At 38.8% G+C, this 15,876-nt stretch overlaps 1 protein-coding gene across 1 annotated transcript; it reads right to left on the bottom strand.

The window, feature by feature from the left end:
* Nucleotides 1-3,167: 3,167 nt before the first annotated feature.
* On the bottom strand, nucleotides 3,168-5,489 carry LOC113887983 (serine/threonine-protein phosphatase 4 regulatory subunit 3-B-like). Its single transcript, XM_027535360.1, has 2 exons — nucleotides 3,989-5,489; nucleotides 3,168-3,829 (listed from the first exon to the last, which is right to left on the bottom strand). The coding sequence occupies exons 1-2, from the start codon at nucleotides 5,487-5,489 to the stop codon at nucleotides 3,168-3,170; spliced, it is 2,163 nt and encodes a 720-aa protein (XP_027391161.1).
* Between the last annotated feature and the right edge of the window lie 10,387 nt (nucleotides 5,490-15,876).

Genomic DNA, 15,876 nt, shown 5'->3' on the forward strand with positions numbered 1-15,876 from the left:
CATCCATAAAAGGCCCCCAGCTTTGCCTGTTATCTCAACTGCTTTAGGGCAAGGACATCTGGGTTCTTATCTAGGGACCCATTCTAGTTACCGCAGTGCTTCCTGGGATGGGACAAAGGGGGACAGGGTCAGTGACTCACCACAAATCTTCAGTGCCCTCCCACCTTCCCTCCTTTTCTAATTTAAGTCCCACCCTTCATTCCTGACATCTCCCACTCCTTTGTTAACACCTCAGACATCATTCCACTAGAGTGTCTTCATTGCTTATTTCAGTTGTGTCTTAGTAAGGCAGGATACATATACATAGACTTGTCTGCTAACCAGAAATGAACTCATTAGATTTTAATGCATCATAGAATATAGATTATTGATTTATGGGCATAACTTCTGATGTAACTACTTATACCTGGCTTTATCCTCCCCCTTCTTAGAAATGATTATACTGCTCCTGATGATGATAACGAGTTTTGAAAGTTATTTATTGAGTACTAAATATTTTCTGGGTAATTTATGTATAGTTTCTAATTTTTAAGGCAAATTGGAGAAATTGTGGTTGAAAGAAAAAACAAGTAAATTGTCTAAGGTCCCAGAACTAGTAAGCATCAGAATCTGCATTGTCATCAAGGGCTGTTTAAATATAAAGCTTTTGCTTTATCTGTTATATCACCCCATTTTGTTGGTGAGTTTAGAAAGTCACTATGCCATAAAAATGACTGGAAGTCATATATCTAAAGTCAAAACCTTGACAAATTCAGGGCACCTCTTCAAAAATGCTCACCTGAATTTCGTTTTAAGTACAAGGCCATTCCACACTGTTTCTTCTTTTTATAAACAATCTACTTCAGGGGCCTATTAAAATTGCTTCTAAAAAACTTAAAGATGAAAGTAAACATTTTTGACATGGTACCTCTCACACAAACTATCTATAGAGACTGAACATTTTGGTCAATTTTTCACTCAGTGTGCAGACAGTAAGGATTGCTCTTCTGTGTTTTGTTGCCCTCTTAAATGTTCCCTTAATAGTAGGTTTTACCATCTGATGGGCAATTTGCCTTTGCACCATTTTTCTTGTCATGTTGTTTCCCTAACATTAAGTTGCTGAGACTAGAAAAGGGTTCACAGAGGTTACACAGAGAGAATGCCTGTCTTTTTTTCTTTTCTTCTTTTCCCCTTGTTTTTATTTTTACTTTTTATTAACCTCCCATTATGGCCAGCTGAAGGGAAGAGAATAAGCAGAGAAAGCAGCAAAGAATTGTTATTCTCTGTCTGGTTGTAAATATCTGTTCTGCTAAGGAAATGGAACTTCTCCCACCAAAATAGAGTTAAGGATATTTTTTCAAACAAAAGCTTGTGCATGCATGCAAATGTGTGTACTATGGAGAACATTCCCATGACAGTCTAGTGGGAAGGAAAACACGAAATGCTCTTCAAACAAACTTCCTTTTTTGACATGCACTCACAATCTGAATCATCCCATTACAACATTTAAATAGCTTGGCTTGAGAGATGTGAAAATGAAGTTTCCCTATTGTGTCACATCCTCAGTCATGTCAGATTATATCTTCTGATGTCATGTCCATACTTCAGCAGCTTTTATATATGATGATTAAATCAGTATTTGTTATTTTAGGAATACCCTCTTTTTGTAACTAACAACAATCTCTCAGTTTTGAATAAGATGCATCCCCTGTTGGCACTTTAAAATGGTCTCTTTTGTTTTTGGAATTACAGGGTCACTTTTTAATTCCTGAATTGTATAGTTCAGCATAAATATCAGCAAATGGTATAAAACAAGTACAGTGGTATTTTTAATACAAGATAAATATCTGTCTTCTGGAAAACTATACTTCATATCTACAAAGACAGATCATCTTGTACAAACAATGGTCATAATAAAAATTAACTCTAAAATCTTGAAATAGGAGAAATGGCTTCAAGCAATTCCAGGGAAATTGGACCCAGTTTACACCCCACTCTAAAAAAAAAAAAAAAAAAACCTCTTTGTTACATCTTACTGTTAGAAATTCACTTGCAATCACTTCTTTAATAAAGCACCTTTCATGTTACACCCATTCATTTACAGAAAAAACTTCAAGTATTGTGTGTGTAATCTAACACTTAAGTAACTTTTTCTTAAAAAACTGTGCAAAATGGTTTCTAGATATTAAGTGCCACATCATTCAGCACTATTTTTTGGTATGTTAGTCTTTGTAAGTTACACTTTAAAAGTTACCAGGGGTTGGGAGTCTGCCTTGCAATGCACAGACACCGGTTTGATCCCTCATCCAGGAAGATTCCACATACCTCAGAGCAGCTAAGCCCATGAGCCACAACTACAGAGCCTGCAGGCCCCAGAGCCCGTGCTCTGTAACAAGAGGCCACCGCAGTGAGAAGCCTGTGCACTGCAGCCTCTGCTTACTTCAACAAGAGAAAGCAAGTGCAGTGACAACGACCCAGAGCAGTCAACAAATATAAATAAATACTCTTTTTAAAAAAGTTACTTACTGCTCTGAAGACAGACACAAGTTTATTCATGAATCAGGAAATGACCTACCAAGTATCTTTCACAATTTAGGCAGCTTAAAGCATTTGTTTTTTCTAACCAATCCCAAGGTCTTTTAGAATACTACTGGACCAATTCTTTGCATCCCATCTAACCAGACAAAAAATTATAGTAACAACTGAACATTTTGAATCCATCTTCCTTTATTTTCATGAAAATACACACCAAAAGTCACTTTCTTCCAGTTACTTATAAGACTGAATTTTTGTCAAATCTTCACAGAAAAGTGAATAGCTTTACTTTTTATTACAGTTGACTCTATTTTCCACATAAACATACACTTTTATTTCAAAGAAGGAACTGAAAAAAGAAAACCATAGCCAGAACCATTGGGCAAATGATGTTACAAGCTTTGCAACTGCACTGTTATTAGCTATGTCTGGTATACACTCTTGAAACAGAACTACATTAATATTAGATTATTAACCCTGAAATCCTTTTTGTTTTACAAAACTAAATTCTGTTAGATGATAATAACAATGAACATCTTTGCTATTTATTAAATACATGTATTCAAATATGGAAGCTTTGGATTCAGACTCTTCAGCTAATGTTACACAATTTTACCAGAATTTAGTAATGTCATGGGTTTTCCATAAAGACTTTATGGGCTAAGATGTGGTCTTTTGCTGGGAGGTGTTTCATCTTCCTCTTCTTCTTCATCATCTGAATAATCCACTAAGCAAATCACGCTTGTGCGGTTTGGGTTACTTGTTTCATCAGCAGCATCAGCAGAATGACATGAAGTAAATTTAAAGTCACCACAAGATGTTTTGGAGGGAAGATCTACCTTGTCTTCATTTTCTTTTGTTTTCTGAATCTCAATATCACTTTCCGGTGGTGACTTAACTGCTTCTTCCTTTATATTTTCATTAATACTCGTTTCCTCCTCCTCCTCCTCCTCCAAGACACTGGAACCTCTGCAAAATACTTGACTATACAGGACAGAACATAAATTCTTCGTTAATTGATTTTTCAGCTCTTTCTCTTGCTCATATTTCACCTTCAATCCTTTGAATGTCTGAACATATTCAATTGACTTAAGCGTTGCATAAAACTTTTCAACTATATGGGCAACAAGAGATTTGATATTTTCCATTCTTATGTAGTCAAACAGCTCAACAATAGCTGAATTCAACATATTGTACCGAGTTCCATTCTCTAGAAGAGCATTTACAACTGGCTCAAAAAAATTTCCCTTGATGATATAACGATTTAAAAGTTCATCTCTAAGGCCAATCATCCTTCTCATAAAACGAATAGCACACAAGATTAGAAAAGTGTGCTTGGAATTTATCAAGATCAAGACTTTTCTTAGCAAGTCTTTGTTCAAAATATATTTTTTCATGTAATATGTATGATGTTGCACACAAAATGAAAGCAGATCTAAAATTAAGGCAAGCAGCTGTGCTGTGCGGTAATTATTGAGACAGTTTTTGTTGTTTTCGTCAGATCCAACTATATTATCCTTGTCACGTATATATGCTGAAGTAGTTGACAAAAGTGGTGCAATCAAGTTATTCATAGAATGCTTACAGAAGAAACGTAGAAATTCACTTCTTTCACAGTGACTAGATGCTGTCACCATGTTGTTTGGATCAAGCAGGGCACGAAGAACTCCCATTAAATGAACAGCACTTCCTAGCTCAGGGTCAGTATCACAGAATATTTGTTCAATTACTAAATTAATGAAAAGGATGCTGCCTTCACTTTCCTGGTCTTCTATTATAAATTCTCGAACCCTGGATGGACTATACTCTACTAGATAAGTAAATATATCAGTAGCAGCTGACTTTATTTGCAAGTCATTTATACCCATTGCAATTTTAAGAGCAGGAAGAATTCCCAGTTGTGTCAGTGTTTTGAATAGTGCATTCTTGTTTGCAGAGTGTAATGTCTGAGAAAATGCACAGAATTCCTTGAAAAAAAATAACAGCTCACGTCGTGTATCATCATCTGTGGTCTTATCCCTTAACTGTGCAAAAACGGTAGACAAAAACTCATCATCTTCCTGCAGCATATTGACTATATCACTCTTGTTTAATAAAATAAAATTTGTAAGAGTAGAAAGAAAATTCTCTTCAAATATAGATGGGATAGGAAAAAGGATGTCCTGAATGTACTGTACTCTGTATGTCTGATGTATTTTTTGCAGAAGTGCCTGGTCTATTATTGGTATAACTTCCTTGAATTTCACTTTTTGGGTTAAGAATTCTCTATGCCTTTTTGGCTGAGCCAAGGCAGGGTCATATTCAAGGCATCCCACCACATCCATGATATACTTATCAGAAACGAGGATCTCAAGCAGAGATGCCTGGTTGAGAAATAACATCCCTTTAACAATGTCATGCAGATTCTGTAAGCCTTCAGTATCCTCTAGGTCCTCACACGTGTGGAACAACTGCAGTAATTGTTTAATAAAGTCCTCATTTGCCACTAACAGAGCCAACTTTTCCTTATGCAGAGGTGACGTGAGAACTGAGGTAACTAAGTGAGCAATCTGGTCAAGCTTACCGAGTTCGCAGTTAGGCAGCTCAAGCACGTCATCTGTTACGTCATCCAATGTCTCGTCTTCGGATTCAACTAAGGGGTCATGTGTGATATCGGTAGATGGGTCTTTACCTTGAACCTGGCAGATGTCTTTCCATATCTCGTAACAACTTGCTGCGTCCGGGAAACTCATCGCCATACCGTGGTTCTCAGCTTCAGACCAAACAATTAATGTCCCTTGTCGTCTCTGATAGGGCGTGTCTGGATCTATCTTTGACTCTAAGATCTGTATGCCGTTAGGTTCAGATCGAACTAGCAGACAGATGCCCTGAAGGCGTTCCACATAAACAGCAGAGACATGTCCCTTGCCTAGAATTTCCCATTGTTGGTCATCATTCAGGAAGTAGACTTTCACTATGCTCTGCTCGTCCGCCATGGCACCCTCCTCTCTCTTCACCCTGGCCCCGGTCTCGGCAGGTGATTGTGTCTCGCGCGAGCTCAGGGTTAACGGCAGCTGGCGTTGGGGCCCCAACAACGGTGGCCGCTGAGGTAGCTGGGGTTGGAAAAATTGCGAGAAAACATGGCAGATTAAGTTGAGGCCACAGGAATTCTGGTCGCCCCCTCAAATCAATAAGGCTTCCCCATAGTTCCACTACTCACTACCATGCCTTGCTCCCCTCCTTCCACTCTGCCCCTGCCCCCATAACACTTTCTTAACGTGAAATGAAGTGAGCCTCTGAGCCTGCTCGTGGCCGTCTATGACAGCCTTGATAATTATGACTCCCCCAGGATTCTACTCCAAAGGAATGTTCTATGCTTGTTAATGCCGCCAAGCCTACCTATGGAGGATTAGGAAGGCGAGAAAAGGGCACTGTTCTTTCCATAAAAGGTTCTGTCCTCCATTAACATTTTCACTCATCATGTGTGTGGGGACAAAAGAAAGCTTAATTACTTGTATCCCAACCAAGTCAATACCTAACACGCAATGTCAAGAAAACACACGTCCCCCCCGCCCCCATAGGTGGTACGCCCCCTCCTGGTGGTACTCCCCCTCTCTTCACAAGTGGTACACCCCCTCCCCTCATAGGTGATATGTCCCCTCTCCTCCAAGGTGGTACGCCCTCTATGCCCCCTCCCCTCAAAGATGGTATGCCCCCTCTCCTCACAGGTGGTACACCCCCTCCCCTCATAGGTGGTATGTCCCCTATCCTCCAAGGTGGTACGCCCTCTATGCCCCCTCCCCTCAAAGGTGGTATGCCCCCTCTCCTCATAGGTGGTTTGGTGCTCAGTCGCTCAGTTGTGTCAGAGTCTTTGCAACCCTATGGACTGTAGCCCACCAAGCTCCTCTGTCCATGGCTCCACCAAGCTCCTCTGTCCATGGGATTCTCCAGGCAAGAATACTGGAGTGGGTTGCCATACCCTTGTCCAGGGAATCTTTCCAACCCAGGGATCGAATCCCTGTCTCTTACACCTCCTGCACTTTCAGGTGGGCTCTTGACCACTAGAGCCACCTAGGAAGTCCAGCCAATGTCAGTATCACTCACTAACCCATCCTTGAAAGAGAAAGTAAAGTCGCTTAGTCGTGTCGGACTCTTGGCAACCCCATGGACTGTAACCTACCAGGTTCCTCCGTCCATGGGATTTTTCTAGCCAAGAATTCTAGAGTAGGTTGCCATTTCCTTCTCCAGGAGATCTTCCCAACCCAGGGATTGAACCCCAGTCTCCCGCATTGTAGGCAGAAGCTTTACCATCTGAGCCACCAGGGAAGTCCTACCAATCCTTGGGAGAGGCTATTGTTCCAAGAGGGAGTTGGCAACTAATTCCTTTACCCGGTTCAGTTCAGCCTAAAACTCTATCTTTTAGCACAACAAGGAAAAAATTTCCTCAAATTTTCCCAATCTATAACCACACTACTTATTCTTAGGGAAAGAGTGGGCCAGTGGGAAACTGAGTTGAAGTTAGCCAGAAGGAGTAGCAAACACCACAAATCAATTGTTCTTATTTTCTTAATAATTATGGTAATAATAACAACCACAATAACTAAATAACAATACTTGATGCTTATTATTATTATAAAGAAAGGTAATAACAACTGATCAAGTACTTTAGTGATTATTATATTCAAATACTGTTACAAGAACATTTATGTATTTCTTATTTAATTTTAATAATAACCCAGTTAAATAGGAGTACTAAGTGTCCTTTTGAGACCAGGAAACAAACTTAGAGAAGTTAACTTGCCAAAGATCGTATGGCTAATAAGTTGAGGAGGTCTAAACACATCTTTCTGGTTGAAATATTGGTTTTCTCAGCCATTGAACTATGCTATCCCCTGCTTTTCTTGGCCTTCATTACACTTTATTTTACACTCCTTCCATCTATATAATTTGTAATCAACATAAAATTATCAAGAGAAGATGAAAGGCACGCACTTCCTCCTTTAGATTCACATCTGTGTATAGCCAATGGAAAATAGAAGCTTGTATATGGCAACTGTTAAATATAATTTTAATAGTAACCAAGTTGATTTTTGATGTAGCAGCAACTTCTGCAGTTTTCTTTAAAAAAAAAATTTTCCCCCAAAACATTAACCCTGTTATTGCAAAGGAGAAACTGAGAATTGGACTATATCAAGCATATTTGTAACTGAAGAGTCCTATTTGTAACAATCACTTCATTTTACATATTAATAGCATTGGAGATGTGTGACAATTCTCAAGTAGAGCACAGAAATACTCTTCCACCTCTCTTGCAATGTAGCCTCCAGGAGATTACTGTACAAGAATATTCCCTGGAAGAGTACAGCTGGGGCTCTTGGGGGACTGAATACAAATGACAATCATTTCATGAGAAAATTCAAATCACTGCCAGGATACTGCTGCTTTAGAAACATTTATAAATTATGAATAATACTTAAATATAAGAATTCAAAAATGACTAATACAAAATTGACATGTGTACTAGTTAAAAATTCCTCCTGCCTCATTTCAATAAAAGAGAACATGCAAATATATAACAACAACAGTGATGCTGGACCATACTAATGGTCCAGTTTATTTTCACTGTTGTGGTTATATTAAAGTGGTTATATTAAAGTTTCTCTCAGAATCAATTATAATACTGGCAACTGTCTGAATATGCCCTCAGGTTCCATTCTCTGAGAGATATTCAGCACAAATCTATGTGTTCTCACAATTTTATTACAGGAAGTTTCCCTTAGGCCAATTAAGGTCCCTTTATCTTCCCTGGTAGCTCAGACAGTAAAGTGTCTGCCTATAATGTGGGAGACCCAGGTTCAATCCCTGGGTCAGGAAGATCCTCTAGAGAAGGAAATGGCAATCCACTCTAGTACTCTTGCCTGGAAGATCCCATGGATGGAGGAGTACGGTAGGCTACATTCCATGGGGTCGCAAAGAGTGGGACAAGACTGAGCGATGTCACTTTCACTTTCTATCTTAATTAGCTTAACTAGAATCTCTTTACAATCTAAAAGAGCATGAAGTTTAAATGTCTTACTGCTGTTTCGGCAGTTGATTCTTTCAGTTCCTGTCTTATTTGGTTTGGGAAGTAGAATAATGACCTTGAATGACAATCCACTCTAGTATTTTTGCCTGGAGAATTCCATGGACAGAGAAGCCTGGTGGTCTTCAGTCCATGGGATTGAAAAGAGTCAGACATGACTGAGCAACTGACACTCACTTGCTTCAGTAGTTCTAGCTATTTAAGGTTGTTATTATTTTTCTGTGTGTGTTTTGTTCTTTTACAGAGAGAAAGGTAATGTGAATAAACAAATGTCAGATTCTAGAAGCTGTGTAAGTTCCTTTTATAGTTATTATTTATCTTTTATTTAATCCTCATACAATAATGGCCTGAAGAAGGTTAGGGAGAGAAAAAAACTTGAAACTACAAAACTGAATCAAAGATTTGGTTCAAACCTCTACAATAAATGATGATGCTAGGATTTGAAAGTATAGTTCTGACCCTCCACTTTACTATTCCCAATATGCAATGCTTTCTCTTAGGCTATGCCTAAATTGTCATAGCAGATGTTTATAATGTAGAGGAAGAATGTCACCTGCCCTATCACTAACCAAAGGATGTTGTGGCCTTTATGCCAGCAGCCTCCACAGTCACCCCTAACTGTGCACCCTGAGGGGATTCAGTATGGAGAAAAATAGGAAACTGGCTGCATATGCCTGAGGTGCATATCAAAGGGATGATTTCAATGAGCCCAGACTTTTGCATCTTCCCCTGCACAGAAAAGTGCTAAATTCCTTAATTGGAGATGTCTGGTTTTCTTTAATTAACAGTAATCTTTTGATGTTCTGACTCCCTGGTTTTTGTTGCAAAATTGTATATCCTGGCTCCTCCCTTATCTGCAAACAGGTTTCTTAGGAGACAGGTAACATTCGTTCTCTGGTATTTCCATCTTTTTAAGAATTTTACACTTTGTTGTGATCCACACAGTCAAAGGCTTTAGCATAGTCAATGAAGCAGCAGTTGATGTTTTTCTGGAATTCTCTTGCTTTTTTGATAATCCAACGGATGTTGGCAATTTATCTTTGGTTCCTCTGTCTTTTCTAAATCCAGCTTGTGAAGTTCTCGGTTCATGTACTGTTGAAGCCTAGCTTGAAGGATTTTGAGCATCACCTTGCTAACATGTGAAGTGAGTTCAACTGTGTGGTAGTTTGAACAATCTTTGGCATTGCCTTTCTTTGGGATCGAAATGAAAACTGACTTTTTCAGTCCTGTAGCCACTGCTGAGTTTTCCAAATTTGCTGGCATATTGAGTGCAGCACTTTAACAGCATCATCTTTTAGGATCTGAAATAGCTCAGCTGGAATTCTATCACCTCCACTAGCTTTGTTCATAGTGAGGCTTCCTAAGGCCCACTTGACTTCACACTCAAGGATGCCTGGCTCTAGGTGAGTGACCACATCATTGTGGTTATCTGAGTCATTAAGACCTTATTTGTATACTTTGTGTATTCTTGCCACCTTTTCTTAATCTCTTCTGCTTCTGTTAGGTCCTTGCTGTTTCTGGCCTTTATTGTGCCATCTTTGCATGAAATATTCCATTGGTATCTCCAATTTTCTTGACTAGATCTCTAGTCTTTCCCATTCTGTTGTTTTCCTGTATTTCTTTCTACTGTTCCTTTAAGAAGGCTTTCTTATCTCCCCTTGCCATTCTCTGGAACTCTGCATTCAGATGGGTGTTATCTTTCCCTTTCTCCTTTGCCCTTCACTTCTTTCCTCAGCTATTTGTAAGGTCTTCTCAGACAACCACTTTGCCTCCTTGAATTTCTTTTTCTTGAGGATGGTTTTGGTCACTGCCTCTTGTATAATGTTACAAACCTCCATCCATAGTTCTTCAGGCACTCTGTCTACCTGATCTAATCCCTTGAATCTATTTGTCACCTCCACTGTATAATCATAAGGAATCTGATTTAGATCACACCTGAATGGTCTAGTGGTTTTCCCTACTTTCTTCAATTTAAGCCTGAATTTTGCAATAAGGAGTTCATGATATGAGACACAGTCAGATCCTGGTCTTGTTTTTTCTGACTGTATAGAGCTTCTCCATCTTTGGCTGCACAGAACATAATCTGATTTTGGTACTGACCATCTTGGTGATGTCCACGTGTAGACTCATCTCTTGTGTTGTTAGAACAGGATGCTTGCTATGACCAGTGCATTCTCTTGGCAAAGTTAGTCATACATTTCTGAATTTTAGTTATTGGTGATTCAAACCACATGTATACATATAGAACACTTAGATATCTAAATATTCTATCTATAAGAGGAGAGAATATTTCATAGTGGGAAGAGCAGGGTTTTTTTTCTTTAATTTTATGAAATAGCATTCAAATACAAGTATTCAAAGTATGCCCAAGTCCACTCTAAAATATTCAACTTCAAAACATTAGTGAAGAACACATGCATGTTCTCTACAACTTCTCCAGGTAACTTATTTAGTGGAATGTTGCCCTTTTGGCCACCATCATTTCTGATTTGGAAATCTGTAACAATTTTCTCCCCTAGCTTCTGTTTTTTCTCCCAACTATTAATAGTATGTTCTCCACACAATAGCCAGAGTGGATCCATTTAAAACACCTCATATCCTCACACACTTCTATACCAAATCAACCTGTTTCCACCTCACTCAGAATAAAAACCAAAGTTCTAACTATGGTTTATAAGGCCTTACAAGACCTGACCCCCTTGACATGTGTGAGCTCTTCATTTTGTAGTCTCTGTCTCCCTTATTCTGCTCCAGCCACAGTAGCCACCTTTCTATATCTGAAGCACACCAGGCAAACTCATGCCTCAAGGCCTCTGTACCTGCCCTTTCTTCCTTCTATCTGGAACACAATTTCTCAATATCTACATGGCTTATACCTTCGCCTCATTCAAAAATTTATTCAAATGCTTGTTTGTTGTTGTTGTTGTTTTTTATAAAGTGAAAGTTTACTTATTTTTTATGTGTCAGTTGGAGTTCCAGGTTATTGGACCTCTTGACTCCACACAATCTTTTGTTGTTCTTTTTAGTTCCCCAACCAGAGATTGAATCTGGGCCCTGGCACTGCGAGTGTCGAGTCCTAACCACTGGACCACCAGGGAATTCCCCAATGCTCTTTTTTTCTAGTGAAATTTTCCCTAACCATCTCTTTAAAATTGCAGAGACCTTCCATCCCAAGTTTTATCCATCCATTTTCTCCATAGCACTTAGCATCATCTATTTTATACTTTATTTATTGTTTTTTCTTTCTTTTTTTCTTTTGCATTCAGACTATCAGTTGTATGAGGGCTGTGACTTATCTGTTTATTTTTTTCACTTCTGTGTGCCTAGGACCTGCCACAGGGCACAATACATAGTTTCTCAACAATAATTTATTGAATAAATACATAAATGAATACACATCATTTCAAAGATGACTTCCAATAATTCATGTATTTATTCCTCACATTCTTATATAACAAACCTCTATGTACAGGCCCTATATCAAGCACTGAGGATAAAACACTGAATTTGAAATTTATTTCCAGTCATCTCATGGAATAGATAGGTAGTTACAACAGGAGATATTTCAAATTTACAAGACACATCTGGCATTTCCTCTGCTACCTTAATTCCATTTTTTGGGATAGTTTTCTTTTTATTGATGGTGACCAAACGTAATATTCTCCTGTTTAGGCTTTTAATTGCATGAAAAACTTATTGAATAAGCCCTGATGTTTTCCTTCATGTTCTGCCAAACATTCTTCCCCAAACTCTGGGTTAAATCTCAGGTAGAATACAGCTTTGCAATCAATAATTAGGTATTGAAAAAATTCTAATTTTCTAATATTAAAATCTCAAGCCCATTTCAAGCTTCTTTTTGGGTCATGTCTTATCCAAAGCAAATCCATAGCCAAGCCTAGAGTTAGGGTGATGGGAAAGTATGCCCCAGCTAAGGCGGGTATCATAGCAAAATTGCAAAGCAAAGGGTGTGGGTAAAAGGAAGGATGAAGAATTGGGGACATTTAATGCAATCTTCCACAATCTTGGATAAGACAGCTGTAACTCAGAACTTTGACGGGGAAAGAGGGATATGCATGAATACTATAATTATAGACTGTATGGATATTTACAAATTTTTATTCTCAGCTGAAAACAGCATCCTGTTGTGTGCACTGCTGGAGTAGCAGCTATTATCTTCCCAATGCTCAGAGGTAAGAACCAGTTTAAATATTTACTTGGATCCACAAGCAGTTTCTATTAGCAGTAATACATTCTTCACTATGTGCCTGGCTTCCTTGGAAACTCTAACATCTTTTGCTTATACAGCATGGATTTAAAAGAGAGAGAAAGAAAAAGGGAAATGGGTTCTTTGACTGTAAGTTGCATGCTCTTCTCCTTTTCTATTTCAATGTGTATATGTGTGCTCAGTTGCTCAGTCGTACCAGACTCTTTTGTGACCCCCTGGACTGTAGACTGCCAGGCTCTTCCATGGAATTTTCCAGGCAAGAGTACGGGAGTGGGTTGCCATTTCCTCCTCCAGGAAATCTTCCCAACCCAGGAATCAAACTCACATCTCTTGGTTTCCTGCACTGGCAGGCAGATTCTTTAGTGCTGAGCCACCAAGGAAGCCCTCTGTTTAAACAGTTACTTGTAGACTCTTTTTGGGTTTTGTTTCAAATTCCATAATTCATGGATCCTCTTCTTGTCTAGATAGAACATATTATTTCTTGTTTCTATCTAGATCTACAGGAATAACATTAACTGTCAAGTTACTAATTATCTTATAATCATGTTATAAAAGTAATGGCAATGAGCATAATTTGGAGTTAAAAGCTGATCAGTTTTTGCTTACAGATAGTAATCATCTTCATTTCTTCGGTATTGCATTATATATACTTATATAATAAAACATACATTTTCACTTTGTAGGCAGCAATTAATTTCAACTTAACATTTTGGCCTTAATCCCATTAACATCTAAAGGCATGCCTTGAATATATTTGATTTTTATGAGATAACTGGATTGAGTTGGAAACAGAAAAAAAGTGTTTTCATGATAAGAAAGGGAAAAACTTTAACGCTTTGAATAATACTGATTTTGGACTCACTACTACTTGAAGTGTGAAGATCTGGTTCATTCCTCCTGAAAAATAACCTTTTCTATTTTGTTACTCCTAAGTGGTCTGCTATCACTTCCTTAGGCAGGAGAACTGGCATGGTGGTATAAGAATGTATTTTTGAATGACATGATAACATCATTCAGAAAAATACCAAGTTTTTCTTTACAGTTACTTGTAAGAAAGGCACACCTCTCTTTTCTCATGCTATCATTGCCTTATTTTAGTTTCTCAGCAGCACTTTCATAGTCTAGAGTTAGTACTGTTGTAGCCATGCGTTCCAGGAAACAAACTCACTCAAAAGGACAATGCAGATAGTGGAGTGCAGTTTATTACACCGGCAGGCCCAAGGCAGAAACTCCTGTTAGCCAAGGATCCCGACCAGTTTTTGTGAAAACCTTATATACCCTAAGTGTACATGCTCAAACCCACCTCCCCAAATTCTCTGAAACTAGTCTGAACAAAGGAAAAGAAAGATACAATCAATCAAAGTTAATCCATGATTCGTATGCCTTAAGCCTAAGTAGTTAACAGTGGGTAATAATAGGCCTGTGGTCATACCCCAATAAGCATAATAGAATTTATGATTCTATTTGGTTACACAGATAATTGGGGTATTCTTTTAGTAGGTACGAGCCCTGGGGTGCTTCCAACCAGGGGGTCTGGTTTTCCAGTTGGTATGCTGTTTCCAAAGATACTGGGCATATAGCTCAAAGTCCACAGTCCAGCCCAAGATGGAGTCCTGCTTTCAAGATGGAGCCTCTTCTGTCTGTTTCCTCCTTCACTACATCATTTGTTTATTTTTATTGTCTTATTCTATATCCACTCTACTCCCCCAACCCATCAAAGGCCAATATGGGTCTCAGCCAGTCTTATTCTCCTCTGTATTGCATTGCCTAGAAGATTGATAAGCACTTAGCGCATGTTTGATGAATGGGCACATTAAAGAATGTGTAATGATCACTCTTTCTATGTGCCACAGAGACATGGATAACATTTGAAAGAAAACTTCTCATTAAGTGCATCCTCATTGAGATGTCACTGCCTGTCAGTGGGTTTGTGTTTTAGCCCTCCTAGAAGTTTACAGTCAACTCTCCTTTTTCTACATTTGATAGTTTAATTATCAACACTTTCTTCTCAGCTCTTCCATTCTACTCCAGTTATCTTTCAGCAAAGATTTCATCTAATCCTTCACCAAGAGATTAGACACCAACCCAAGGTTCACGTTCCATTTTAAAACAACTTTATATTATGTCTAGCAATTTCTGTCCGTTCTCCTTCCATTGGGGAGTGAACCTTCAGGTGGTGGTGGTGGTTTAGTTGCTAAGTTGTGTCTGACTCTTGCAACCCCATGGACTGTAGCCTGCCAGGCTCCTTTGTCCATGGGATTCTCCAGGCAAGAATACTGGAGTGGGTTGCCATTTCCTTCTCTAGGGTGTCTTCCCAACCCAGGAATTGAACCCAGATCTCCTGCATTGCAGGTAGATTCTTTACCAACTGAGCTAACCTGTTAATCTGCACTTTACATATCATGCCCTTTTCTGGCTTTCTGAAACCTTATGCCACAAATTATTCTGTGATTTCAATCTTTAAACTCTGCCTTGGAATAATTTCTTTTCCTCCTTCAATTAAATGCGTTCAAGTGTTTTCCATCTTAAAACAGTCAAACAGACTCTAAAAACAAGAATCACATTCATAAGTTTAGCCCTAACACTGATCACCCTAAAACAAGGGCAAAAATGTTTGTGATGTTCACCTCTTTGTTCCCAAGATCTAGAAAAGGGCCTGGTACATAGCAAACACACAATATAAAGATTCATTCATTAAACCAGCTCTTAACAATTGCTAATGTTTGCTTTGTAGCAATTATCATTCCAAGTACTCCATAGGGGTACTCACTTACTCTTCATAAGTTAGATACAATTATTAGTTTCACTTTACTGATCCAGAAACTGGGATACATCAAAAGTAAGTAATTTTTTCAAGGTCACAGATACCTTGCACTCAATCTCTAGACTTGCTGTCTCTCAATTATAAATAGATAGTAGTACCTGCAGCAAGAACTTCCCTGGTGGCTCAGACAGTAAAGCGTCTATCTACAATGAGGGAGATCCGGGTTCGATCCCTGGGTCGGGAAGATACCCTGGAGAAGGAAATGGCAACCCACTCAAATCCCGTGGACGGAGGAGCCTGATAGACTGTAGT

Source organism: Bos indicus x Bos taurus, chromosome X (assembly GCF_003369695.1).
Source record: "Bos indicus x Bos taurus breed Angus x Brahman F1 hybrid chromosome X, Bos_hybrid_MaternalHap_v2.0, whole genome shotgun sequence".
In the NCBI taxonomy this organism is placed as follows: Eukaryota; Metazoa; Chordata; class Mammalia; order Artiodactyla; family Bovidae; genus Bos; species Bos indicus x Bos taurus.